At 49.5% G+C, this 27,405-nt stretch overlaps 1 protein-coding gene and 1 long non-coding RNA gene across 8 annotated transcripts in view; one reads left to right on the forward strand and one right to left on the reverse strand.

The window, feature by feature from the left end:
• Positions 1-429: 429 nt before the first annotated feature.
• On the reverse strand, positions 430-2,339 carry LOC119620733 (uncharacterized). Its single transcript, XR_005237292.2, has 2 exons — positions 2,184-2,339; positions 430-825 (listed from the first exon to the last, which is right to left on the reverse strand). It is a non-coding gene; the product is annotated as an uncharacterized lncRNA (long non-coding RNA).
• Positions 2,340-2,479: 140 nt separating this feature from the next.
• IQSEC3 (IQ motif and Sec7 domain ArfGEF 3) overlaps positions 2,480-27,405 on the forward strand; it is a 118,942-nt gene continuing 94,016 nt past the window's right edge. For 6 of the 7 annotated variants that reach the window (XR_012094420.1, XM_007967076.3, XM_007967077.3 and 3 more), the window contains exon 1: positions 2,480-3,133. Coding sequence is in view for 6 of the 7 variants with exons in the window: in XM_007967076.3 (XP_007965267.3) it covers positions 2,592-3,133 (542 nt within the window). In the remaining variant the exon portion in view is untranslated. Of the gene's footprint in view, positions 3,134-14,390; positions 14,659-27,405 lie in introns of those variants that run through there. The other variant, XM_007967082.3, reaches the window with a different exon arrangement.

A 27,405-nucleotide genomic window follows, 5' to 3' on the forward strand; every position in this document is an offset into this window, starting at 1 on the left:
CTAATGAAGAAAAGTTTTTAAAATAAAAATTATTGGTCCCCATTCCTAGTGACTCCAATACAGCAGGATTGACATGGGGCCCAGAAATCAGCATTTTCAACAATCCCCATGGATAATTATGCTGCGGGCTGTTTCACTTATCGTATTGGTCTCTAATTTGCTGTCCAAGCACCCAATTCTTGGACAGCAAATCAACTAGGCAAACAAAGAAAATTCAGAAAAAAAGTTTTAGTTTTTGTGTGCCCTTGTTTCATCCCCCAACCTCCATTCTTTAGCTGGAATGCTGGTCACTACCAAAGCATCCTCCTGTGTGTTGTTTCCCCTAACCATGAGCTCATCTGTGGATATGCTTCCTTTATTCATTTTTTACAAAAGGAAGTTTGCTAGGCAGATAAATGGGAGAAAAGCAAAATAAAAACACATCACAAATGCAGATAAACCAATATATTTGCAGAGCACAAGGTCATTCAAGTCTGGCACCACGTGGTGGGGGGGTGGCCCAGCTCACTGGGCACATGGTACTCATAAATATGCCTACCCCGGGGGAATGGAAGGTTGACAAGGAGCCTGATGGACATGTGCGTGAAGAACGGAACAGCACAACAACAAACATGCGAAGAGCAACCATAGCCCTTCCTCCTTTCCATCCCATTCCTATAAAAGAGGAAAGAACAACTCATTTCCTTCACTGGGCGTGTTGGTATGCATCTGTAGTCCCACCTACTCAGGAGGCTGAGGCTAGAGGATTGCTTGATCCCAGGAGGTCAAGGATGGAGTAAGCTATGTTCCTGCCACTGCACCCCAGCCTGGGTGACAGATAAGACCCTGTCCGAAAAAAAAAAAAAAAAAAAAAAAAAAAAAAGAAAGGGAAAGAAAATAAAAGAAAAAGAAAGGGTCATTTCCCTGCCGAATTAATTTAAACCAAGTGCTCTATTTGCATTCATTAGTTTTTTTCCCTGCTGCCTGATGCATCTTTCTCATCTCTGACCCCCTGTTCTGTCTACCTGTTGAAATATTTCCCATTCTTCATGCCCCAACTTGAATAACACCTCTGTCAGAACTCATCAGATCAACACAGGCAAATGAATCCTCTCCCTCCCCTGAACTCTATGGCCCTTGGCTTGAAGAGGTCTTACAGAAATCTTGACTTGTGTTTCACTTATTCATGTGCATGGCATATCTACTCTATGAGATTGGAATCAACTTGATTATAGAAACGATACCTTATTATCTATGCTAGACGTGGCTTGCATAGATTCTGGTACATTACTTTGCACCTAGTGGGTGTTTTACATGTGATTATTGTAGACATTAATGAATGATTCAATCAATGCTGATTAATGTCTCTGAGCTTTTCCTCACGCTGCATTCCCTTTCTGGAAAACCCTTCCCACATCAAGGGTCACTTCCTCCAAGAAGCCTTCCTGGGTCTCCAAGCTGCTGGCTCCTATAGCACTCTGAGCAAACCTCTACCTGATTACTCACCACCACCATACGTCAAAGTTAATTATTTATAATTTATATATATATATTATATATATATAACCAATTTCAGCCACTTATTTATAAGCTTCAAAAAACCTAAGATTCCATTCTAGTCATGCTTCTCTTACCACCATCTAGCCCAGTGTTTGGTAATAGTGTGCATCTGTTTGTCAAATAGAATGATCTATTCAGAAGCTTCTGGAAGCGTTAGCTCCTTGCCACAGAGGACCTGTTTTATTTAGTGTTTCTATCAGGAACTGCCAAAATTGTCTTTAGGTCTCATTCCCAGAGAAAACCCAGCATGAACAGCCTTCCCATCCCAAGTTTAGTCATGGATGAAGGAAGGAGCAGGACCAGATGCTCTTTAGGGTCCCTTAGAGCCCCAGGATCCTTGGGTTCCAGGGAATTCTCCCGCAGAATAGATTGCTGCGAGCAAAAGAGGCGAGGGTGGCCTCTCCTCAGCGGGTATGTAGATGAACCTCAGCCTCTGGAAGGCCTGGTCCTGGGCATAAAGAATTCACGTCCCTTCAGGGCCCCACGCCTTCCTCTCCTCCAGCACATTTCTCTTCTTTGCTCCACTTTCCCTTTTTCTGCTTCCTCTCTGACGGCCTCTCCCCTTCTCTTCCTTTCTTTTCTGCTTCTCTTCTCCTACAGGTCCCACCACACCTTCCCAGTATCGCTGCTTCCCCTTCGCCTACTTTCCAGTCTGGCCAGTCAGATTCACCGTCCTTTTCGGGTCGCCTGCGTTATCTTGCTTTCCTCCCACGCCCCGACACAGGCTCCCTCTCGCTGGCCTCCTCCCTCTCCTCTCTGCCCTGCAGGCAGCAGAGCCTCCTATGACGCCAAGAGGCAGGGAGGTGGGGAGGCGAGGAGCTGGGGAGGCCTGGAGGTAGGGGGTGGGGTGGGGGTGGGGCCTTGCGCCGCCGCCCCGCCCCGCGATGCGTGTGTGAAGGTCGGGGTGGCGGTGACGCGGCGCCGGCGGGGGGAGGGAGGCTGGGCCGGTGGGAGAGGGAGGCGAGCCGACCACTGGGCTGTTGGGCTCCCGCGCCCTCGCGCTCCCCGCCGCCAGCCCAGGCGCAGGCAGGGCGCAGGCGGCGGCGGGCGGCATGGAGAGCCTGCTGGAGAACCCGGTGCGCGCCGTGCTCTACCTCAAGGAGCTCACGGCCATCGTGCAGAACCAGCAGAGCCTCATCCACACCCAGCGAGAGCGTATCGACGAGCTGGAGCGGCGGCTGGACGAGCTGAGCGCTGAGAACCGCAGCCTGTGGGAGCACCAGCAGCTGCTGCAAGCCCAGCCTCCGCCCGGGCTGGTCCCCCCGTCACCGGCCCCGCTGCCGGCCGCTCCCGCCGCCGCCGCCAGGGCCCAGGAACCTCTCCAGGACCAGGGACAGCGCTCAGCAGCCGCGCCGCAGCCCGCGCCCGAGCTGCCGCCGCTTCAGCACCACGGACAGCTCCTGGAGCAGCCCCAGCGGGGACCTGGCAGCAGGGCTCACACACCCCAGTCGCCCCACAAGCATCTGGGGACACAGGGGGCCGTGACTGACAAGGAGAAGGAGCGTCCCCCGAGTTGCTGCGCTGCTGCCGGAGCCCTCCTTCAGCACAAATCCCCCTCCGCCCTCGGCAAGGGCGTCCTGAGCAGGAGACCTGAGTGAGCGGGGAGAGGAGATGGGCACTGTTGTGGTGGGAGCAAGGGAAGCAAGTGGGTGTGAGGGAGAGACGGGGACGTTGGGTGCGTAGGAGTCCAAAGGACCGGAGTGGTGTGGCCTGAAGGGGCCAGGAGTGTGTAAAGGAGATTTTGGGTAAATGAAGGAACGATATCCGTGCTTGAGAAGGTTTTGGGGAATGTTGGAGCAAAAAGGAGTAACCAGACAAATAGTAGGGGCAAAGGAGGAAGGAAGTGGGTGTTAGGCGATTGGTGATAATGGGAACTGAGAGCATTTAAAGGGGGTTAGGCTGGGATGAAGTTCGAGTGAAGATTAAACTGTAGAAAAGAGAACCATTGAAGGAATCTTTTTAAGTGAGAAAAAATTTGGAAGGAAGTGTGGGTAGTAAAAGTATTTGAATGGAGACTGAGATGCGAGAAAAGCTGAAGGCTTGGAAAGAGGCATGTGAAGAGCTTTGAAAAGGCTGGGGCCCAGGAAGAGTAGGACCGGGGTAGAGGTGAATTCAGGAGGCCAGGGACAAACCTGAAAAGCAGGAGTGATGTGGGAAACCAGGGAGCTGCAGGCAGAGGAAGAGAAAATGTGGCTCTTTAGCTGGTGAAGTGGGAGTCACAGATAGGAGTGGCTCATTTGGGGAAGCTTTCTCTTCTCTGACCTGAGTGGGCACCCTTCTTCTGAATTCCCGCAGAGCTGAAGAGGTGTAAGGGAATATCCCATCAAACCAGTGGAGGACTCAGGCATGGTTTGAGGGCTCAGTCTGGTTACAGCTTTTTCCTCCAACTCAAGGAGGGTTTTTCATATGGGGTGTTTGGACATTGTTGAAAGGGAACAATGACATGAGGGACAGTTGGCAGATGGAGTTGGTATTCAGATGTCATGCCCGTTTAAATCTCCCTGCTAAGGCCAGCAACTGCAAACCTTATTTTCCCTGGTTATCTGGTGATCACTGAAATACTGTCTTGGGTCCTGAGAGAAATGTTAACCTCTCAGTTCCTAGGACTTCAAGCTCTTTCTTCACTCACGAGGTCCGTGAAATAGGAATATAGGAAGAAGATATGAAAGTGTCTGAGATGTTTTCTCCTCTGTACTGGAAAGGCTGTGGCCGTGTCAGCTTCTTTTCTCTGATTAGACAAGTGACGGAGAACTAAATAAAGAACGGTTCAAGGGAAAATATACCTGGTCAGCACCCAACCTTGACGATGGTGATGCTAAAGGGAATGCAGAGAGGGAAAGTAGAGCTGAGAATCTCATCTTCATCCAGTTGCATTAAGTCTGGTAGATGCTTGTGAATATTTGCTGTAATCCTTCAAAACTCACTTTCTCTTCCCATCTGTGGTAGAGTTAGAGAAGTTGGGTTAGGCCAGGGTAGCTCACAGCATATGTTGATCAAAACCACAGTATCTAGGAGGTGAAGGTCTAACATGATCTGGCTTGGCAGACTTAAAATATTTGATTCAAGTCCCAAGAAGACATAGTTTTCCACCCCAACTCCCTCAAAACCCCTTTGTACTTCCCTCAGTTTCACATTTTTATTTTTATTTTTTCCTTATCTGGCATAAAAAAGCAGAAAGTCAGTTTTCCCTCAATGCCCAAGGCTCAGCAAAAGGCAACATTGTTCCAAGATACTAAGCGGTCTTTTCGCCCACATGAGGGGATGAATTTTTCCAGTCCTCTTCCCTGAGGGCAGCCACAGCTACCTGGTCATTATGATTTCTATCCTCATGACTTTTGGTGTCTCCTTTCTCTCCCACCGCATCTCCACTTTCTTTGCATCTCTTCAGGGCACTGTGTGGCCAAGAAGAGTTGAGTAAAGATTATTTTTCTTAGACAAAGACATTGCCATGGCCTTCAGAGTGGCCTATGGAACCCAAACCCTTTCATTCAGTTGGCCCTGCTAGGAATCCTGGGGTTTAGGAATCTTCTGGGCTCCTGTCCAGCCCCACATGTCAATTATGGAGAGGAATTGTGACATCCTCATCTTTCCTTCTCACCTGTCCTGCTTTTGCTTCCCAAAGGAGCAGAACAAAAATAAGAAATAATTAGCATGGTGGGGCAGAGTGGAAGTTATTGGAATCCTTCACTTAGAAATTTGCCCCAGGCACTTAACAGTAACACCTTACTTTCTCCAGATCCTCCAGCTTTTTCTCCTGCTCCCCAAGCCTGCACACCCAGAAACACAGAGACCACAGATGTGCCTGCCTCCCCTCCTCCCTGTAGCTCTCTTTCCTTGAATGTGAAAACATGGTAATCTTGGCTGGTTGAATATCTTCTGGGCCACTGATTTCTTTCCCCACAGTGGCCCAACTTCAACCCAAATTTTCCCACAGAGCCTCAGGAAGGAATCACCATTGCTAATGACATGTTTGGTTCTACCCTGCTCTCTGCCCATGGCCTGTTTTGTATGTTTGTTCTCCTCTGCCCATAGTTGTCCATGATGAGGGACAAGATGGAGCCAGCAGGCAGAGAGAGATCTCCACGGATAGGGAGAGGTCAGGAGGAGGAGAGCAGAGCCAGCAGCCCCCTCCCGGGTATTGCTCCTGGGGAGCTCCCTGCAGAACTGGTTCTCTACTGGGAGTGCTGAAGCAGGAGGAAGAGATGGCACAGTGGGTCTTCTGAACATGGGTTTCCTGTGAATCTTCCCTCATTCCTCCTCTGGCCTCATTTCAGTGAGAACGCAGCCCCAGTGAGGTGGCTGAAGAGTGGGTGAGGGTTTCCAGGGCCAGGCACTCTGATAGATGCATTATATCCTCACACAGTTTGACTTTTATCCCCAGAACTCCTCTTCCTACCCAATCCCAGGAGAGGCAGAAGCCATACAGAACTGGGATTGGAAAATAATGAATCATTTAATTGCCATCTTATCTGCATTAATACATAATCTGGTCTCTCTCCCTCCTTCAGCTGAGGGAGACACAAAGGTAGTGGTCTTGGAGGTCAGTCCAAGAAGGCAGCAATGTGTGGGTGAGTGAATGCAGAGATATTATGGAAGGAAAACATTTGAAGGGTTAAAATTCTTTCTCTGCATGCTTCTTGATTCTTGCTAAGCTCTGACCCCCACTGCTTTTGCCTCTTAATGAAAGCAGCAAATATAGCTTGCTCTTCTTTATTTTTTCAATCAAGGCTGACGACATCTACAGAATTTATTATTATCCCTTTCCTGGTTGGTGCCAGAACGTCAACTTGACCTGACAAATCCTCTTGCCATGGAAGCACATGAACTTATCTGAAGCTGCTGGCTTCAGTGGCTTCTGAGCACATTTGCCCACCTACCAGTCATGCATTTAGTGTCCATGGATCACAGGGCTTGTCCATGTCTCCAAGGCCACAGGCAGATGATTGCTGGAGGATAAATTCTTGCATCCCAATTCAAATTCAGCTCCTATTCCAAATCCCCACCTCAATGTGACTAGGAAGTCTGAAGGGCTCCACAACTCCTGTCTTCTCTCTGTTACATTGCTTCTTCCTTTCACAACCCTCCTCTCCCTCACTACTTTCCTCCCTTTTTCCTTCCTTCTCTTCTCCCCTTCTACCTCTCCCTCAAACACTTTCTCTCTCCCATCTTCTCTTCCTTCTATCCTTCTTCCACTTAAGCTACACAGGGAAATCTCTTTTCTCTCTACCCTCATCCTTTAAGCATGAAATCAATCTTGAGTATCTTTTGAGCTCCCTGTTCTCATACTGACTGGAGGCTGGGATGGCTTGAAGAGTTCTGGATGTGTTTTTAGCCTGATTTGTCTAAGATGCTGATGGGAACTGGGGTCTCTGCTCCTATTGAGTCAGAGTTGCTTGAAGATGATCGCTCATGACTGAACCATCCTGGAAGCTATTAAGAAAGTGTGAAGGTCTATCAGTCAACTGTATGTATCAAGTGTCCAGTCTATTCAAAACCCTGCAATCGGTGTTGTGGAAAGATTGGAAAGAAGCAAATGGTCCTGGCTCAAAATAAATGAGAACATATCTAGAAATGTCTAAACAAGTGTAAGCATGTTGCAGCTGCCTAGAGCAACGCTCTATCAGAACAGCACAAGGTAAAAAAGGTGAGTATACAATCACGTTAAGAGCCAAAGAGCAGGTTTTCTTCATTGAAGCCAAAGGTTTATGTCAGAATAGTAAGAGGCAAGGGTAGCTGGAAAGGAAACAGAAAGCAGAAAATTCAATCCATGAAGTACCTATTTTGCATGTCCATTTCATTCCAGCCTCTAATGATACAGCTCCCCACTCATCCTAAGCCCCTCCCCAAAGGGCTAAACCCTGTCACTAGGTAAGGACAGTCTAAACACACAGGGACCTTGCCTACCTTGTGCCCAGAAGGCCTAGTTGCTAAGGAGGCATCGTATGGCCCATGCTCATCAATCTGCCTGTCCTCTTGTTATTTCCCTATCCCCAGCAGGGAGAGAGTTTCTAGTCTAAGAAATGGGGCCAGGATGAAGGCTCACCGGGAGGAGGGAGTGTGCATCTTTTTGTTTATATCTAGAAGCTGGCATAGAGTGGCCACTTGCAAAGATTTGCTGCCCTTTGCCTTTCTGAGGGCCTAGGTCACTGCTCTTCCCTTCTTTTCATCCAAAAATAATGCATTTAAGAGAATCAAGTCATCCCCTGGTCTCTGGGAAACCCTGATTATCTCACTCCTCCTTACCAGCCTCCATGCCGTGTTCCACACCAGCTCCCTCTTCCCTCACTCCCAATCTCTCCCCAGACCCACACAGCAAATGCCATAGGGCCTCACAAAGGCATCCTGGCACATTTTCCCGCTGGCCCAAAACCAGGCAAGAGAAACAACAGTCGGTCCTGCTGATTCAGCAAATCTCTGTGCAGCCTGAGTTTCAAAGGTCACTTACGAGAAAAGGCAGCTGGGGTCAGGGCTGGATGGAGAGGGAATGGATGGGAGGGTAACACTGAAAAAGAGGGAAGGGCTGGGACAAACATCGGGGCTAGCAATCTGGAAAGAGACTCAACTCCTGAATTTTCATCCCATGTAAAGATTTTTAGACAAGCTGCCTTGTTGGAAAGCCGGAACATTTTTTTTTCACTGGAGCCTAAGCATGTCTCAGTGGCCCTGGGCACAGGGCAACAGCAGCTTAGGAAGGAGTTCTTAGTAAGAGGCCCTGGGGACACACTCACTGCACCTAGCAGATTCTCAAATGTGCGGCCATCTGGCAGGGTTTCCAAGGCCTGGGCCACTGCAGCAACTTCCCCCTCTGCTTCTGGAAAAGCACAAAGCGCAGGTTCCCACAAAGGCTCCAAAGGGTTGCTTATTTCCATGGAAGAAAGGGGTGGTCATCTTTTATTTCAGTCAATGAGGGCATTAACAAAAAGAAAGGGAATCAGGGCCGGGTGTGGTGGCTCATGTCTGTAATCCCAGCACTTGGGTAGGCCAAGGCAGGTGGATCACGAAGTTGGGAGATGGAGACCATCCTGGCTAACACGGTGAAACCCCATCTCAACTAAAAAAAAAAAAAAAAGTTAGCTGTGCATGGTGATGGGCGCCTGTAGTCCCAGCTACTCGGGAGGCTGAGGCAGGAGAATGGCGTGATCCCAGGAGACAGAGCTTGCAGTGAGCCGAGATCGTGCTGCTGCACTCCAGCCTGGGCAACAGAGCGAAACTCTGTCTAAAAAAAAAAAGAAAAAAGAAAGGGAATCAGGAGTAAGGCAAGGGCAAAGCTAAATCTTTCAGGCTGAAAGGAATTTCAGGTAACCACTGGATCACATGGGTTCAAGATCTAGGTGGTTGAGAACACGGGCTTCGGTCAAGCACAACTGGGGAGAAATCTTGGTACCTCCACAGCTGTGAGACCTCGCCTTCACTGTTTACTTTCTTTTAGCCTCTGTTTTTCCACTTACAAAATGAGGAAAATATCCACCTTAAAGACTTGTTTTAAAGTTTTTAAAATTACATATCATTTATTTAGTACTGTTTGGGGCACATAGTAAGTGCTCAATACATTGCAGTGTTTCTACAGATAAAGAAACCAAGATGGGCAGATCAGTTGAGGTCAGGAGTTTGAGACCAGCCTGGCCAACATGGTGAAACCCTGTCTCTACTAAAAATACAAAATTAGCCAGGGATGGTGGCCCATAGCAGTCCCAGCTACTGGGGAGGCTGAGGCAGGAGAATTACTTGAATCCAGGAGGCTGAGGTTGGCAGTGAGCTGAGATTGTGCCATTGCACTCCAGTCTGGGTGACAGAGCGAGACTCCATCCTCCCAAAAAAAGAAAAAGAAGAAGAAAAAGAAACCAGGGCCCCAGAAAGACAAGAGGTTCACCCATTGTCAGATGACAGTGACAGACCAGAATGCAGCATCAGGGTTTCTTCCACACAGCCAGGCCACCTTTCTACATGTGCTCTTTTCTCATTGACCCTCTACCTCTGGCCCATGTGCACTCAAGCCATTCCAGACACAGGAATGTTGAGCTTACCTTGAAAAGCAACCAGCAGCACAAACCCATCATCCCTCTGTGATTTGTAATGCTGCCTCACAACTTCCTAGCTGGCAAAGGCTTCTTTAAGCCCAACTAAAACCTCTTCTGTTGCATTTTAAGATTATTTGCACTTCTCTTAAGTATATCAAAGAGATCTGAGTTATCACCCGATGCCCCATGGTGAGAGCAATCACCCCTATTTCCTAATTAGGAAAATTACAGTCTCATCTAGGAGAAGGTACACTGACTTGCCAACGACAAAAGTGGAGAGTGAGGGAAATGGCGCCCGAACCCAGAAAGTGCTTCCCACTTCTTCGGAATGGAGGCTGAATCAATTTCTCCAAGTTCCTCCTTCCTAGGGATGGAAGGTAGACCTGTATCTTTTCAGGACTATAAGGTCAGAAGGCTGAAAAGAACAGCAGGGAGGGACTAAGAAGCCTGATGGGTGGTTGTGGGTTTTCTTCTCTTAAAGACTTTTCTTACATGAGATATATTCCAGGAAAATGAAAACAAAAGAAAAAGAAAAGATGGTGGCCTTCTAAAATTCTCTCCCAGGGTGTTTGTGACTATGAGGCTACTGATGTGTGTGTGCTGGGGTGGGAGTGGAGGACAGACTATTTTGTTGTTGCTCTTTGGTTGGAGTAAGGGATCTGGGAGGGTTGTGTAACTCTTCAAGACGTGTGTGTGCTGAGCAGCACCTTTTCTCCCTGGCAGGTGGGCTGCTATGGACAGAGGTCATGTGGGCAGCCTGTCCAAGTCCCTGCCCAGAGAAGGGCCCCATGCTCTGTGCTGGCATCAGACCATTCCCTCTAAGCCACAGCTTCAGGGGCTAGAGGCTTTTAGGAGCTGGGACAGGGTCTCCTAGTCCCTTTGGGGAGTTAACCAAATACCAGAGCTAGAAGGATTCTTCAAGGTAACCTGTTCAAACTTCTCATTTGGCAAATGAGAAAACTAAGGCCTAAGAAGGAAGTGACTGTTGCTTCCAAACTAGTTAGTGGCAGAACTAGGTTTAGAGCTCAGATTCTCTTAACTCTTCATCCACTGCTCTCAACATTATGTGATGATGGACCAAAACAGCCAGTCAGGGCTGCTTCATGGGTGTGCAAGGCCAAACTTACAGCTAGTCCCATAACCCCAGGGAGGTCCCTCAGCTTTCCAGAATATCTCAACTATGCTAATAATTCCACAGCCAGAGATGACTTTGGGCACTTCAAGGTTATCCTCCTTGTTTAAATGCAAATTTTCCTAGGAAGGGGGAAAAATCAACACATGTAGCCTTATCAGTCTTTCAGACTTGAGTGGAAAGAGTTTATTTGAGCAATTTCCCAGAGCAGGGTTTGGTAAGAGGGGTGGGTACTGTGGTAGCACTGGTTAACTACGGGCCAGGGAAGGAGACTGCTAAGGAGCTGAAGGGCTCATGAGGGAGGCAGTTCAGAGTCTAAATGCATTTTTAGCTCAACTAAATTTTGCAGAGAATTGGAATTGTCTTGTTTGGCCCTGATAAGGAAAGGGGAGGGACACAGGGCACTTCCACTGACTTGTCACAGAATAGTAAGTCTTTGGGTTGTAGAAGGGATACTTTCCCAATGAACTTCATGCGTGGAAGTCATAAAGCAAGAAGTTAAAGAGCATGATGATGTGTGATAAGCTTGTTTGCTCCTTTCTAGGATCTTAAAATAATTTTTTGGATGGTGGAATGTCACATGACTCTGTTGGGGTTTGCTATGGGGCAGGAAAATGTGGGCAGGAAGAGCTGGCAGGCAGCAGAGGTTGGTGTCGCACGAGCCTGAAGGGATAGGGGATGAGAGTCAAACTCAACACCTAGAAGGTGCATGATAAATACTGGTTGAATAAATAAACTCTCCATCTGTAGGGCCCAGGCAGGCTCATAGATTGTTGAGTGGAGGTGGGTTGTGGTATCACAGCTGAGGAAGAGTTGGGCAGAAGGGAGGACCCCTCGGCAGCTGTGCTTGGGTCCAACAGCACAGCTCACTGTCCTGCAGCTGAGCCCATGTGGAAAGCTGGACTCGGAGGCTCAGTTCTTCAGGCTGGTTGGGGGGTGAGAGGGATGAGAGGTGAGGGCAATACTGCCTTTGGCAATAAACAGAACCGACCCCAATCCTAGCTATGAGCAAGGAGAGCCCTCTCCTCCCTCTGCCCCCAGCCTCTGACCAGTCTGTCAGCCCAGGGAGCTGCATTAAGAACATAACTCTGCAGAGAGAGTTTCATCACACATGCGTGTGCACACACACAAGCATGGCCTTGTCAGCAGGTGGAGTGAGAAATGGGCAACGGGCCTACGAAGGCAGGAGGGAAAGGAGGCTTGCATTGTGGCCATATCTCTGGGGGAAAAGAGCGGGAAGAGCTGGATTCTGGGATCAGGAACCAGCAGCTCCCAGGTTCCAGGCCCCTTAATCCTATTTCTCAACCAGGCAAGATCAGCTCTGTTCAGGGAAGTGTCAATACTGTGACAAGAGGGTGAGCAGGTGGCGTGGAAGCGTTTGTGGACCTGAGTGGGCACGACTCTGCTTGGACAACTGTGTGTTACTGACTTGGGCTGGGGGAGTTGGAGGACAACCCACACTATACTACAGATGCATAGGCTTCACAGCAAAGCTCAGCCTAGCTTTATCTCAGTATCTCCCAGCGAACCCTGGCCTGGTCACACCTTCAGCACTCCCCGTTCCTTTTCCTTTCTCTGCGTGGAGTGTTTCATCTCCATTGGCTAGCCAGGTCCTCCTGGGTCTTCCCCTCTGTAAAATGGGGCAAATCCACCATATCTCCATACCCACTTTGTCTGGAGCATGCAGGAGACCAGACCCCCAAGGACTGAGCTCCTGGGAAGAAGGCTGTGTGGAAGGGGCCAGGTACAGGGGCCGTGTCACTGGAATTCTATGGAGGTATATTGTTTGGAAGCTCAGGCACAGGGCGGCGAGACACACAGAAAGCTGTCGTGTGATTTTCCCTGCCGGATATCTCCGCCTAGCTGAGGCCAGGGTCTGGCGCCAATGATCTCTCAGGACTTTGGACGCACCAGGTCAAACCAGCCAACCACTTGCCTCCAATCAGGAATGCACTCCCCATCCCAGGCAGAGAGACAAGGGAGTTCCACAATTTCTTCCTTGATGAATGATTCCTGTCACCACAATTTTCATTCAATGCGTCAAATCAACCAATGATTATTTAAAAACAGCAGCAACAAAAACTCTGCAAAGCGGGTGGGAATTTCCTGTTTGGGTCTAGCCTCTGTGCTTCCTGTGCATAGCCTGGTCTTTACCCTGGATGCTTCCAAATGGGCATCATCTGGCATCTCTGACATTCTTGATGCTACTTAACGCATGATAAGAACCCATCAGAGAAGGCCAAAGGGATTTCCAGTGACAGGTAGAGGCACTGCGCTGGGCAGCACCAGGGAGGAATATTATCTTTTCAAGCAGCTGGACTCTGGCCTAGAAGCCAGAGCTCCTGAGTACTGAGGTCAGCACCTTTTTCACACACCCCCAACTATAAGCTTGAGGCAAACCCCTCCCCTTCTCTGGACCTCGATTTCCCCTCCTGCTCAATGGGGACATTCTTGGTCCTCCCTCTTCCCCCTTCTACCAGGTGGCCAAGTCTGGCAAAGCAGAGCTGTCTGGGGGTTACCGCAGCAGAAAGGACCCAGCTTAGATATGAAAAAAGGCTTCTAAATGACGAGAGCCACAGAAAGGGCGCTCCAGCTGGCTCCGGGTAGGGGGCTCTCTCCCTTTCAAGAACAAAAGATGGCTGACGCCCGGGGGCCCTGGGGCAGAATGAGGTAAATTCTGCAAGGACTTCCACATCTGAGACCCTAGAAATCTCCAGTCGGCCTCCTCCGACCATGAATGCGTAAAACCCGGGAGCAGCAGGAGGGAGGGCTTGGTGCAGCCGGCCTCCCTGGGGTGTCCCTCAGTCCCTCCGCCCCCGACCTTGGCCGCCCAGCCTGGGGAAAGCCTTTCCTCTGTGCGCGCCCAGGGCGCCTCCGTGGGGGGGAACATGGAGTCGGGCTCTCGGCTGCGTGGGTGGGCTGGCTAGCAGCAGGCAGACGAGAAGGAATCTCCCGGCCCACGCGCCCCCTCCCAGCGTCCAGCCTCGCGCTTCCTCGCGGGGGCGGCGGCGAGGACCCACACCCCGGAGCGGGGAAGCCGCGCGCCCCCCGCCCCCGCCACGCCGCCCGCCCGCATGGCTGAGGAAGGCGGCTGCTGAGTCACCCGCGGAGGGAAGAGCCGCCCGGGGGCCTCCGCCTCCCAGCGCCGTAGCGCCCCCGCGCCCCCACCTCCCACGCCCGACCCCGCGCCCCCCGCCCCCCACGCCCGCCCCCGCCCCCCCCAAGCCCGCCCCCGCGCCCCCGCCCCCCACGCCCGCCCCCGCGCCCCCGCCCCCCACGCCCGCCCCCGCGCCCCCCACCGCCCCCCAAGCCCCCCCCCACGCCCGCCCCCGCGCCCCCCGCCCCCCGCGCCCGCCCCCGCGCCCCCCGCCCCCCCACGCCCGCCCCCGCGCCCCCGCCCCCCACGCCCGCCCCCGCGCCCCCGCCCGCCCCCGCCCGCCCCCGCGCCCCCCGCCTCCCAAGCCCGCCCCCGCGCCCCCCGCCCCCGCCCCCCACGCCCGCCCCCGCCCCCCCCACGCCCGTCCCCGCGCCCCCCCCGCCCCCCACGCCCGCCCCCCGCCCCCCACGCCCGCCCCCGCGCCCCCGCCCCCCACGCCCGCCCCCGCCCCCCCCCCACGCCCGCCCCCGCGCCCCCCGCCCCCCACGCCCGCCCCCCCACGCCCGCCCCCGCCCCCCCAAGCCCGCCCCCGCGCCCACGCAGCCTGGCGCGCACAGCCGCCCGCCCACGGCGTCTGGGGCCTCCCCGCGCAGGGCGCCGCCGCCTCCCGCGTTCCCAGCTCGAGGGGGCGCGGAAGGGGCTTCGGGGTTTCCGCGCTGCGGCACCGCCCGCCGCCGCTGCTGCTGCTCGTGCCGCCGCCAACCCGGGGAGCAGCGGGACCCCGGGGGCTCCCGCGGCCTTCGGGCTGCTGGACGCGGGATGTGCGCCCTTCCTCGGCCTCCGTGGGCCGCAGTCCGGGCTAGTGTGATGGTGTGAGTAGATTCCCTTGGAGAAGAAGGGGACATTGAGGCGGGGGCGGCTAGGAGGGGTCGGGGATGAGGACGGTGACACCGAGGTTCAAATTCTACTCAGAATCCACGTTTCCTGGTCTTCCTTGTACCGAAGACACCTCGGCAAAAAAATAAATTTAAATTTAAAACTCCCAGCCTTGTGTTAGCCTTCCCATGTTTATATTTGTGTTTTGTCGAATCACAGTCTTAGAATTCCCAGGGGTGTAGGTCGTCTTCTCAGCCTACGGTGCAGCATAATAGTTCCGAGTAGGGCCCTGGGTTTGAATCTCGCTTCGGTCGTTTACTAGCTGTGTGATCTCAAGCAGTGACAGCCTCGCGTTTCCCGTTCGTGAAATAAGGAATACGAATAGTACCACCCTCCTGGGATTGCTGGGGAAATTCAGGGGTAATGCCAGTAAAGCATCAGGCAAGCCAAGTGCCTGGCACGCAGTGAGGGCTGAACGCGTGGTAGTTGCTGTTATTCTGGGATCTTTCTAGTGGCAGAAAGTGCTTTATGAAGGTGAGAGGCCTCACCACCCCCCACCCTGACCCCGGCGTCTTCTAACGGGTTCTGAACAGTACTCCTTCCCTGTTTGACTTCCCTGAATATTTGAAGGCAGGTAGCCATCCTTCCCTTCCCTTGCCTTCCGGTCCACTGACGCCCCTCCCCCGTCTACTTTCAGGAGCACATACCTGATCCTGGCACTTCCTGCTCCTCTTGGCTCTGCGGGTGGCTCTGCCTCACCTGGGTGACTGCTCTCCCAGAACACAGGAGCTGGGAGTGAGCCCTGCAGCGCAGAGGCTGTGGCCAGACCAGCTTTGGGCACAGAGAGGGCCTCGCTCACTCCCTGCCTAGCTTTGGATGGTGGCTAGGGACCCACTGGCTTTCTCCGCCCCAGCCATAGATGGGACCTAGCACACATGAGGTCAGCTAAAGCCTCAGGCTCTTTCACTTGAAGGACTCTGTCTTCTAGCCACCTGTACTTGTGCAGGTGGCTTTTAACTTACACACAAAATTGCTAATATAATTTGCTTTTAATGTAATTCACCATTTCCTTTTTTTAAAAGGAAACATTTCTGTCACCCAGGCTGGAGTACGGTGGCACAGTCATTGCTCTTTGCAGCCTCGAACTCCTGGGCTCAAGTGATCCTCCTACCTCCGCCTCCCAAGTAGCTAGGACTACAGGCATGCATCATGACACCTGACTAATTTTTTTTTTTTTTTGTAGAGACGGAGGTCTCCCTATGTTGCCCAGGCTGGTCTCGAACTCCTGGCCTCAGGCAATCTTCCCAATTCAGCCTCCAGAGTATTTCGATTCACTCTTTTCAAATAGTTAATACATTGACCTAGTACAAGATTTAAAAGAAAAGAGTTTACAGTGAAAAGCGTCTCCCCCATCCTTGTTTCCTAACCACTCAAATTCCTCCGCGCCCCCACACCTTCCAGCAACCACTATTATTTCTCATGTCTTTCCAGCTATATTATATGTACATTCAAGCAAAATGTGTATTTCTTTTTACAGAGATACTAGTATACTATGCGCTGTTCTGCACCATGAGTTTTGCTCCCTAATAATGTATCTTAGTGATCTTTCCTTATTAAATATAAAAAGAGCTGCCGCATTCTTTTTTAATAGCTGCAAAATATTCCACTGTATGGCTGTGAAGCTAGGTCCTTTCTGCTGTCTGCTGAGAGTTTTGGAAGGCAAGTAATTATTTAAGGTGGGCTTTCTCAGGGCCAGAGAGGGGAGGAAGCAGGTATTATTGTGCAGCTCCATTTGAACTTGCCCCTGCGGCTGACGTGCTGCTGCAGCCTCTGACAGACGTGGGTCAGGTGCAGCCGAAATAGGAATCCGTGAGTGTGCTTCTCAGTCTGAAAACTCCAGCTTGGCTCACTTTCGTTTCCCGGGGCTCCCTTTGTTGTCAGCAGTCATCAAGCTTGGGGGAACCATCAGGGTGTTATCACCTGGCTCAAAACCAGCTGAAGGTGAGTCCTACAACCCCACCAATTTCAGGAAGCCTTCCCGAACCGATCTGATAAATAAATAGATGTTCTTACAGCCTCACTCCTTACTTTCCACCCCGGGCTGAGCACACACCAGTCCTTGCTAAGAACAAAATTAATTCTTTATTCTTGTGGCTTAGAAAAGCTTGTTTTCTTCTCTCTGTAAGTATATATTTTCCTGGCATCTGTATTCTTCCTTTCACTTAACAAATATTGTCTGCTGTGTGCCAGTTACTATTCTAGGCCCTGGGGTATAGCAGTGAACAAAAAAACTCCCAAATTCCTTCATGAAGCTTACAGACAAACAAGGTCACTAGTGAAAACTTACAGTGCATCTGATGGGATAAGTGCTCCGGAGAAAAAGCAGACAAGAGAGCCGGAGTAAAGCAATCTGCACTTTCAAACTGGGTGCTCTGGGGAGAGAGCACCTGAGCAAAGTCCTGAAGGAGGGGAGGGAGGGAGTTCTGCGGCTGTCTGGGGACGGGCGTTCCTGGCAGAACGAACAGCTAGAGGCCAAGGTGGGACCCTGCCAGGTTGTTCAAGTAAGACAAGGGCCCAGAGAGCACAGGGAGAGGCGTCTGAGGCAAAGTCGGAGAGACTGGTGGGGTATGGGAGGGTAGGAGGGTGCAGGGGTATAGCAGATGTTGTAAGAGATTCTCAGCTGGGATTTCCAGGTCCACCAGGGAGCATTTGGAAATGTGTGGGGACATTTTAGTTGCCACAATAACTGGTGGGGCTCGGGTGAGGGAGGTGGTTGCTCTATGGCAGGCAGTGGGTAAGGGCCACGTCAAACATCCTTCAGTGCATGGGACAGACCACACGGTGAAGACTTTTCCTGCCAAAAATGCCACTGTTTCTTGTTGAGGGCATTGGAGTCCATTAGGAAGTGTTTGGCTTTTACCTTCAGAAAAACTAGGAACCAGTGGATGCCTTTGAGCAGAGGGTGCTTAAAAGGAACTTTGGATGCTTGTTTGAGGATAGACTGAAGAGGGAAGAAAGACAGAAGCAGGGAGTTCAGGTAGAAGGTTGTTACACAGCCCAGGTAAGAGATGCTAGTAGCTTGGACCAGGGTAGTAGCAATGAAAGTATAATCTGTAGCCAAAACAACAGTACTTCCTGAGGGATCAGTGTGGGGTGTGAGACAAAGAGGAGCTGAGGATGAGTTCAGGGTTTGGGGCCAAAGTTATTAGAAGGATGAGATGGAGAAGTCCATGGGGGATGAGGAGGGTTTGAGCATTTCACGGATGGCGTTTGAGACAGCTCTTAGATATTTGAGAGGAGATGTGCAGTAGGCATTTGGAATGGGCTGGAGGTATAACTTTGGGATGCTTTTAAAGCCTTGAGACTGGGCCACGCTACCAAGGAGTGAGAACAGAAGACGCAAGAGGCCCAGGGCAGATCTGCAGTGCACACAATGCTAACAGGTGGGCATGGGAGCTGAGAAGGAGCACCCAGAGGGAGGAGAACAGCCAGGAGAAGCACGTAGTGTTCTGGCAAAGAGCGTTTCAACAACTGCTGAAACGTAGAGGATGCAGACTGAGAATTGTCCGTGAGCTTTAGCAACATTCAGATCATTGGTGACCTTGAAAACATAGTCTTGGGAGTGCAGTGGATTTGGAGGCTTGATTAGTGGGTTTGAGAGAGAAGGGAGAAGAGACTTTAGAGACAAATCAACCAAATAGAACATGTGGACCCTTGATCAGGCTTGATTTAGACAAAGCAATTGGAACTAGACATTTTTAAGACAGTCAGGGGAATTTGAACATAGATGAAGTATTAGGTGATGTTAGAGAATCATTAATTTAGTTAGGAATGATGAAGATACTCATTTTTTAAAAATTCTTACCTATTAGAGGGATACATTGTGGGTGAAATGATATTTCTGGGGCTTGCTTTATAATACTGTAGCAAAAAAGTTGGGAAATAGAAGACTGGCAAGATATATGTTTGAAATTTCCCTAATAAAATGTGTAAAAGATGCCAGAATGGGAGGAATTATAGAAAGTGAGTGTAGAAAACGCTGATGAGTTTTGCTATAAAGAGAAGCAAAGAAATGAGGTGACAGCTGGAGGGACGAAATGAGTTCAAGACAAAGGATTGTTCTTTAAGATGGGAGAAGTGACAGTATGTTTGTTTCAGCAGCATGTCAGCTAACTACACATGCTGAGGCCCTGTCCTAACTCCTGTAGGGAAACTGAGAATGACTGCATCACTCCCGGAGGAAAGCCATCATTTAACGAAAGCTAACACTGACTATGAGCGAGGCACTATATTAAGCACTTTACAAACTTTCCCTCAACGTGTCCTAATAGCACCTTTCTGAGCTGGGCTCCATTCTGCATTCCAAGCAACACGAGGTTGCTTGTGCAGATTCACACTCAGCCAGTGTGACCCTGGCAGGCAGTGCTGCTAGCCTCTGCTCTCCATGGCCACCCCGCAGACAACTGCAGTAACAGGCATCCGAATCTCCAGGAGAAGTTTTTTCCAAATCCGCATGGCCCAGCCTCAGCGCTGGAGACTGTTGTTCAGCAGGGGTTAGGGGAAAGAAGACAGCCACAAATGCTTGCAATGAGGCTCTCAGGAGGTTCTGACGCAGCTCCCTGCTGGAAAACCATTAGGATATGTCAGCCTGGGCACACTCACTTACCATCGCGTACACCAGCGTTCACACCGGTGCTGTGAGTAATTAGGCTGGCTGAGGCTAGGGAAAAAATTAAAATGTGATGAGCTGGGCTGTACAGGAGAAAGGAGAGGAGGGGAGTGGAGCGTGGCATTGTCATTTAGGGAGGGGAAATTTTGTTTAGGTTCCTCAAGGGCAAGAGTCATATGTTTACATTCATTTTACCAGTATTTGTTGAGCACCTACAGCATGTCAGGCTCTGCTGTAGGCACAGGGATTCACAGTGAACAAATCAAACAAAGACCCTTGCCATCGTGGAGCTCCCATTCAAGAGGAGAAGGCAGATATTTAACAGGAAAATTCATATGCGTATAACAGAAATGCCCAAGGACTAGAAGAAAAATACGGGGGTGGCTTGGGGGAGGATAGCTCTGAAGAGAAGTCCTCACTTAGGGGGTGGCATCTGAGCAGGGAGATGAAAGAAAACCGAGCATGTGAAGACCTCAGGGGAAAGCATTCCATGTGAAGGCCCTGGGGCTGAAAGAAAAGCATGCGTTCAAAGAACAGAAGAAGGGAGGGGGGCCAGAGGGGAGCAAGAGGGAGGGAGAGAGACAGGGAGAGGACGTGGCGTCACAGTCGGCCTTCTGAGGGAGTCTGTGGGGAGGGAGGCTGATGGGAAGGCAAGGAGTGGTGGGCCTTTGAGCAGTGGAATGATGTGATCCACAACAGAAAACAGAGCCTGGGGGTTCGAGGGCAGAGAAGGGAGAGCAGTTCAGCAGGGAGCCCTGGAGTGCAGTGCACACTCATTTGGTATGCATTCATTTATCCAACCTTCCTTTCAACATCCATGTACCTGATTTCTGCTGTGTGCTCCACATTTCTGTGTGTTTATCATCTCATTTATCCACATGATGCTGATGGGAAGGAATTACAATCCCTACTTCGCAGAGGCAGTAACTGAGGCTCAAAGAGGTTAAGGTGACCCACCCGAGGTCACACAGCTAATGTGGCGTCTTCGGGATTCATGTGTGAACCTCTTACACCCTGGCATAGCTGTCCTCACTCTAAGAGGAGTCCCCTGTGGTGTGGGAAGTGCTTCCCCCAGGCAAAGCCTAATCTGGGACAGAGACCATTGTTCAGGAACAGAAAGGCTGGTGGCGTCATGCCCATATGACAGTTGTTCATGTTGCTGCAGCTCTGAATTTGGCCCGTGGCCCACTCATCTCAGTGCCCAGCCTGGCAGGACTGGGCTTGATGACTGGCAGAGTATCACCCACGTGTAGCTACAAGATGAATGGTTTACAGGTCCCCATGGGACATCACATCCCTGCCTGGTCCATGTTGTCAGGAGGGTTCACATAGTGGACAAAACATCCTTGTTCTCAGCTCTGCATGTGTGCGTGTATGCATGCGCACGTGTGCACAGGCAGGGTTGTGTGTGAGAATACGTATGTGTGTATGTGTGTATGCATTTACAAATCCAGGATGGTGGGTGCGCAGGTTTGGGGAGTTTATTTAGGACCTATGTGCATTGTTGTAAGAGCTCTGAGTGAGTGCATGAAGTGAAGCATGCGTGTATGCGTGTGTCCACCAAGCGGTACAGGTGTATGTTGTGTGTACATATCTTTGTGCATCCGAGCAGATGTGTGTGAGTATGTTGAGTATTTGGGTTTAGCAGATTCACCAGAAGCAAACAGCTGTTTTTGTGGGTATGTGATGGGGGTACCTGAGCAGTCTATGCTAGAAGGTCAGTTGAAGCTCTGGGATTAGGGATTGGCTGGGTAGGTTTTGATGTTTCTGTCAAACTTCAAGAGTCTGACTGTGCTTTGAAGGGCAAGATCAAGGCTCTTCCACTCACAGCCCAGAGGCCACCTCCTCTGCAGATGCCTGGGGTCAAGGGGTGCCGTGAGAATGGATGCCAGAAGCAGTGTGCAGCAAAAAACGTCAGAGCTGTGGGTCCTCGGGAGGTTGTCAAACCTCCCATAGCCTCAGATGGCATTAAAGATAATAATGACATTAATTATGATTAGTATAATATTTTTCCATGGGACTACTCTCAGGATGTTCAGAACTGTTTTTTAAATCAGAAACATGCATAAACGCGGTGTTGCTATTGGTCAGGACTTGCCTTCACCATTCCTGGAGAAACACTGCGTGCCCACAGCTGACTAAGGGGGGATTAGGAACGCTGTGGAGTCATGCTGCCCTGGCGCTGTGAGGCAGGACTTGGTGCGGAGCAGCCTCAGAGCCTGGCAGAGGCCCAATGGCCTTCATCCGTCCTCTCAAGCTGGCTTTGCCCAGCTGCCAGGCACCCGTCTGCCAGGTAATACAGAGATCTCTTGTGAGGGAAGCTGGCAGGATGCGGCCACGGGCCCAGCTCTGCAATTCATGCCGTGCTGCCACGCCTGGCACTAGGAGCCCTCTTAGCTCCCTGCAAAGTCTGCTGGAGTTCAGAGAACTAGGCCTGGAGCTGGGCAACTAAATGGCTCTGGCATTTCTGACAGTGCCACCCTGCTGGGCAGGAAGAGAGAGTGGCATGGAGCTCGAGGACTGACAGGAAGCTCTCACTGTTCTGGGGCTGGGCTGAGTGGCGGGGTGAGCGTGGCCGAAAAGGAAGCTAGGGCCCCCTGGCATGCTCAAGTTACAGACCGGGTTTCCTGTTCTGAGTTAAGCTCCCAAGACTGTCAGGTACATGCCGAGGCTGTGATATTGAGCAAATATCTTAGACTCTCTGAGCGTCCTCATCTGTGAAATGAGGATTAACTATAGAGATGTTATACTGCCTTGAGCGTGTGTTGGTACTGATGAGTAGGTCTGTGTCTCTAGCATGTATTGTGCGTTTGTTTCCAGGCATGTGCATGTTTCATATATGTGCTTGCTTAATCCCCTCTTTCTCTCCAGCCCCCTTAGGAATCGGGATTTATTCACACATTCAGTCAATAAACCATTTCTGCTCTGAGCCATGTGCCAGGCTATGTTCTGTACTGGATGTAGGATGAATCGGTCACAGGCATGGCTCTGGAAAACTCATTCTAGTATAGGGAGATATGACATGTATATAAACATCAGTGGTACAGTGTGGAAAAGATAGATGTTGCATTCCATGTCCAATAAATGTGTCTCAGGGAAGCTGCTGAAGGAGCTCGGGGGGCACTTCCCACCTAGGCTGGGCAGAGGCCAGCAGGGTTGGGGGTGAGCACAAAACAAACAAGGGAAGGCTTCATGGGAGAAATGTCTTTGGCACTGGACTCTGAGGGCTGGGCAGGTTCTGGATGTCTGGATTTCGGAGAAGCCTGGGATCACAGGCTGAGATGGCCGTCACCTTTGGCCTGTTTCCTAATTGTAGCATCGTGGTATGAATACAGGCTTTGCTGTCCCCATGACACTGTGAGGCTTTGGAGTGTGCAGTCATTGGGTCTGGGACAGTGAGGGCATACGAATTGGACCAGGCTCAGATCTAAGCATTTTAGATCTATTAGCTCATTTACCCATCACAATAAACCTTCGAGATAGATGCTCTCTGTATCCTATTTTATAGGTAAGGAAACCGAGGCTCAGGCAGGCAAAGATATAACAGGAAAATAGCAAAGATGGACTTTGACCTCCAGACAGCTCCTGCCTACCCCATATCAGTGCACGGCCTAGTACAAGCATTTTTTGTGTGTGTACCAGCTCTGTGCTAGGTATTGTGCTAAGCACAACACAGGTATCTTGTTTGACCTTCACAACAACATGATGAGGTCATTTCTTGTATGACCTCCCTTTTACAGTTCAGGAGACCAAGGCTGAAGAAGATCAGACAATCTGCCTGTGATTCCACAGTCGTCTCTTGGAAAGGCACGGATGCCATGCAGGTCTTCCTAGATCCTTAGATCCGGGAAGGCCTACTGCCTCTCCGTGCAACTGTGCCCTCTCTCGTGGTTCGAGAAAGGGCCTCCATGAAATTCCTTCCCCAAAGTACTCCGTGGCTCCCTCTCCGCTACATGCGGGCGTACACCTGGGACCAGAGGCAGATAACCAACAACGTGCTGTGAGAGCTACCTCAAAACTCAAAAGAACAAGACACATCTCTGTTTTGCTCAGAAATCTGTAGTTTTGGCAGAGCTTACTGGGGACAGCTTTTTTCTGTTCTGCATCGTATCCGCTAGAGGGGCTTGGAGGCTAGAGGTTCGTTATCAGGATGGTCATCAAGCAGCTGTCAAGCTGGGGCTGGCTGTTGGTTCCTTTCCAGGCACCCCTCTCCATGGAGTCATTTGGGCTTCCTCCCAGCATGGAGGCTGATTTCCTCTCATCACCGTGCAGAAAACGTACTAGGAAAACCAGGGCAGAACACTTCTCTGAAAGTCAAGGGAGGGGAGTGTTTCAAATAGGAGATTTGGGCCAACGTATACTACAGAAAAGTGAAATCAGTTAGACACTGAGAAGTTCTTAGATTGGGCAACTAAGAGATCACTAGGGACCTCCCTAGATTAAATTCTGCTAGGCTTCTGGGGGAAGAACCCAGATGACAGCAAGTTGGCAAGAGATCAAGGTGAAAGGAAGCTCACACAGCAGACAACTCTTTTTGGAAGACTGCAGAAAGAAAGAGAGTTGTAACCAGGGGAGCAGAGTTGTAGGGAATAATCATGGTTTTAGGATGAGAGATTTGAGCATGTTTATATGCTGAAGAAAAAGGGCCTATGAAAATAGTGACATTGAAGACCAGTCGGGGAGGAAAGGGGATAAAGATCGACAGGGCTTGGAGAGAAGGTAAACACCTCTTCCTTGAGATCAAAGGCATCAGAAGTAGGACACATTCATGACATCTACCATGTGTTAAGCCATGCTCTGTTGTAAGAGCTTTAGAAGTGTTTTAACTCGTTTCATCCTTATACAGTCCTTTAAAGAAGTCCTGTTGTATAAGTGCAGTTAGGTAGGATTCCTCAGGAGGGATTCCTGCAGGCTTCACTGAAAGGAGGACTCCGGGGGTCCCTTGCAGGGAGGGGCAGGCAGCCCCGAGGCCGGCACGCTGGACCCGCAGAGCTGGCTTCAGTAGCTGCAGGAGGAGGGCTTCGGGTTAGAAGATGTTTTTTCTCAACTGTTTCTTAAAAAAGGAAACTTATTTTTTTCAAAATTAAACCTAACAGATATCCCTAAGACAGAAAACTAACCAAATCAGAGCTGTGTTAGTTGAATGGAAGGTTCTACGCTCTGCCTTCTCCATTTTCCTGTTAACCTTAATCTGGTCCCTGCAGCAGCCGGTGGGGCACTGGGGTCTTTGGAGTCACTGCAAGACCAGATTCATACTCTTTGTATGAACATCTGAAAAACAGACAGAGTGTTTTCAGGAAAAACCTCACTGAATAATAAAGGGGCAGGTCACTGTTTCCCTAGGACTCTGTTATCCTTCTTTTCCTTGATGGCAGAGGCATGGACCAGAAGACCTTCAAAGCTCCCCCAAAGGAAAGTGAGCAGAGAATCAAAGGGACAGCAGAGAATCTCCCTGTGGAGATGACATCCTCTGGCGGGCTTGGGGCAGAACACTGAACCTGGTTGGCCAGCCTGGGTCTGGGTACCAACAGGCCAATGTTTTCTATAGCCTTTTGCCCCGGCCTCTGGAACAGCTGTAATTGCTTGCCTTATTAAGATCTTCCCAAAGCTCTCTGTGGAGGGCTGTGCAGTGGTAGATTGCACCCATGAGCAAAGGAAATCTACCTCTGCCTCCACAGCCCCCAGGCCTGGAGAAGAAAACAGGCACCAGAAAGAAGGAAGTCAAGATGGCATCCTGGTAGGGCTCTATTTGCAAGAGAATTGTGGTTGCTGAGTTTCTCAGTAGCAGAGACTAATAATGTCAGTAATATTCATTATAAGATTTTGCATTTGTGCAGGGTTTATTATGTTTCTCTCAAGGTAGTTTCATATTCAAGTCTTACTTGAATATGAATCCCCCACAGTTCAGTAAAATAAATAAGGCAGGTGTAGGAGCCTTGTTTACCATGACCTGACCCTCCCAAAGGCGAGCATAGAGTGGGGGCTGGGTCTGCATCTCCAGCCCAAAACTGTTTCTATCACACTTTCTAAGGACTCTCAGCCCTTAGACCCAGGTCCCAAATTTCCCCCATTCAACCATCCCCACCCTCGATTTTCTCACTGTTGCAGTTTCTGGCCCCCTGGACTTCTTTGGCTCAGTGATGAACCATTTAATCTCTGAAAATACAATCTAGCAGTTGAAAGGAAAGAAAAATATAGTGTCTTTTTCTGCTGCTTGGAAGGAGGTTAATCATTAGGTGATCTGGGGGCAATGGGTGAAGGGAAATTAGAAAGGAAATTATTCTAAAACCTCCTGATAAAGTAGCAAGAAATGAGAAGGGAGAGGAAAAGATTTTGATCTTTTTCTTTTTAAAAATCAGTTGGATTAAGCTAAAATTAGATACAATAAAAGTCAGCCATTTTACCTGTATAACTTGATGAGTTTTGAAACATTACACTTGTGTAACAGCTATCTCAATCAAGATACAGAACATTTTCATCACCCAAGTGATCCTTTGTTCCCTTTTACAGTTAATCCCTTCCTTCCTGCATTGCTAAAACTTACCTCTTTCTGTCAATATAGTTGTGCCTTTTCTAGAATATTCTATAAGTGGAATCATACAATATGGAGTCTTTTGTGTCTACCTTCCTTCATTTAATACAGCGTTTATGAAATTCATCCATGTTGGTTGATGTATCACTAAGCTTGTTCCTTTTTATTGCTGAGTAGTAGTACATTGTATGGACATATCACAATTTATTTATCCATTTGCCAGTCAGTGGACATTTACATTGCTTCTGGGTGGTTTTTTACATACATGAATAGTTTTGTATCAGTATAACTTTTTGTTTATCTTGGGTAAATACCTAGGAATGCAACTGGAAGGGCATCTGATAAATGTATGTTTAACTTTAGAAGAAACTGCAAGACTGGTTTCCAAAGTGTGGCACTATTTTGCCTTCCTTTCAGAGGCGTATGAGAGTTCCAGGTGCTCCACACCCTTGTCAACACTTGGTTTTGTCAGACACAAATTTTATTCATTCTAGTGGGTGTGTAATAGTATCTCCTTGTGGTTTTAATTGGCAGTTCCCTAGTGACTAGTGATGTTGAACATCTTTTCATGTGCTTGTTTGTCCTTAGTATATTTCCTTTGGAGAAGTGTCTGTTCAAATCTCTTGTACATTTTCCTATCAGGTTGTTTGTCTTTTTATTATTGACTTGTAGCAGTTCTTCATTTTTCTTAACAGTATCTTACAAAGAGAAAAATTGATGTACTTTTTTCATTTTGATGAAGTCTAACCTAGCAACTTTTTATTTCACGGTTTGTGCTTTCTGGTCCTATGTAAGAAATCTTTGCATATCCTAAAGCCACATATTATCTTCTATATTTTCTTTGAGATGTGTTATGATTATATCTGTTATTTTAAGTCTATGATCTATTTTTTAAATTTTTATGTATGGTATAAGGCATGGATTGAAGTCTTTTTTTTTTTTTTTTTTTTTTTTTTTTGCATCTGGATATCCAGTTGTTTCAGCACTATCTGTTAAAAAGTTTATCATTCCTTTTTGAATGACCTTGTAATTTTACCAAGGGTCAATTGGTGATATATGTATGGATCTATTTCTAGCTTCTCTTTTTTTGTTCAGTCAATCTGTATGTCTATTCTTATGCCACCACTGCACTGTCTTAATTTTGGTAGCTTTATTTTCAGTCTTGAAACCACCCAGTGAAGTCCTACAACTTGTTCTTGTTTTTCAAAGTTGTCTTGGCTATCCCCTCCTCCTCCCCACCCCAGGAATTAGAGATTTCTGAACAATAAGGGTTTCTTTTCTTCCTATTTATTAAGTTTAAATAGAAAAGGCTCTTTGGAGGAGGTGAGAAAATTAAGAGAAAGTGGAAAAAAAGAAATGCAGTCCTCAGGCCCCACCAGCAGTAGTGACAGTGGTACCAGGATGGGGCAGGTGACCAGAAACAGTTTGATGATTTCTCCCTTTTCCTGGAGCTCAAGGCAGCTCCTTTAGAGAGGTTCCCCAGCTGTTTCCTTCTGAAGGCTGGGGATTCAGTCTGCTGTCCTCAGCGTGGTGAAGGGAGGG

This window comes from Chlorocebus sabaeus, chromosome 11 (genome assembly GCF_047675955.1).
Source record: "Chlorocebus sabaeus isolate Y175 chromosome 11, mChlSab1.0.hap1, whole genome shotgun sequence".
Taxonomy (NCBI): domain Eukaryota; kingdom Metazoa; phylum Chordata; class Mammalia; order Primates; family Cercopithecidae; genus Chlorocebus; species Chlorocebus sabaeus.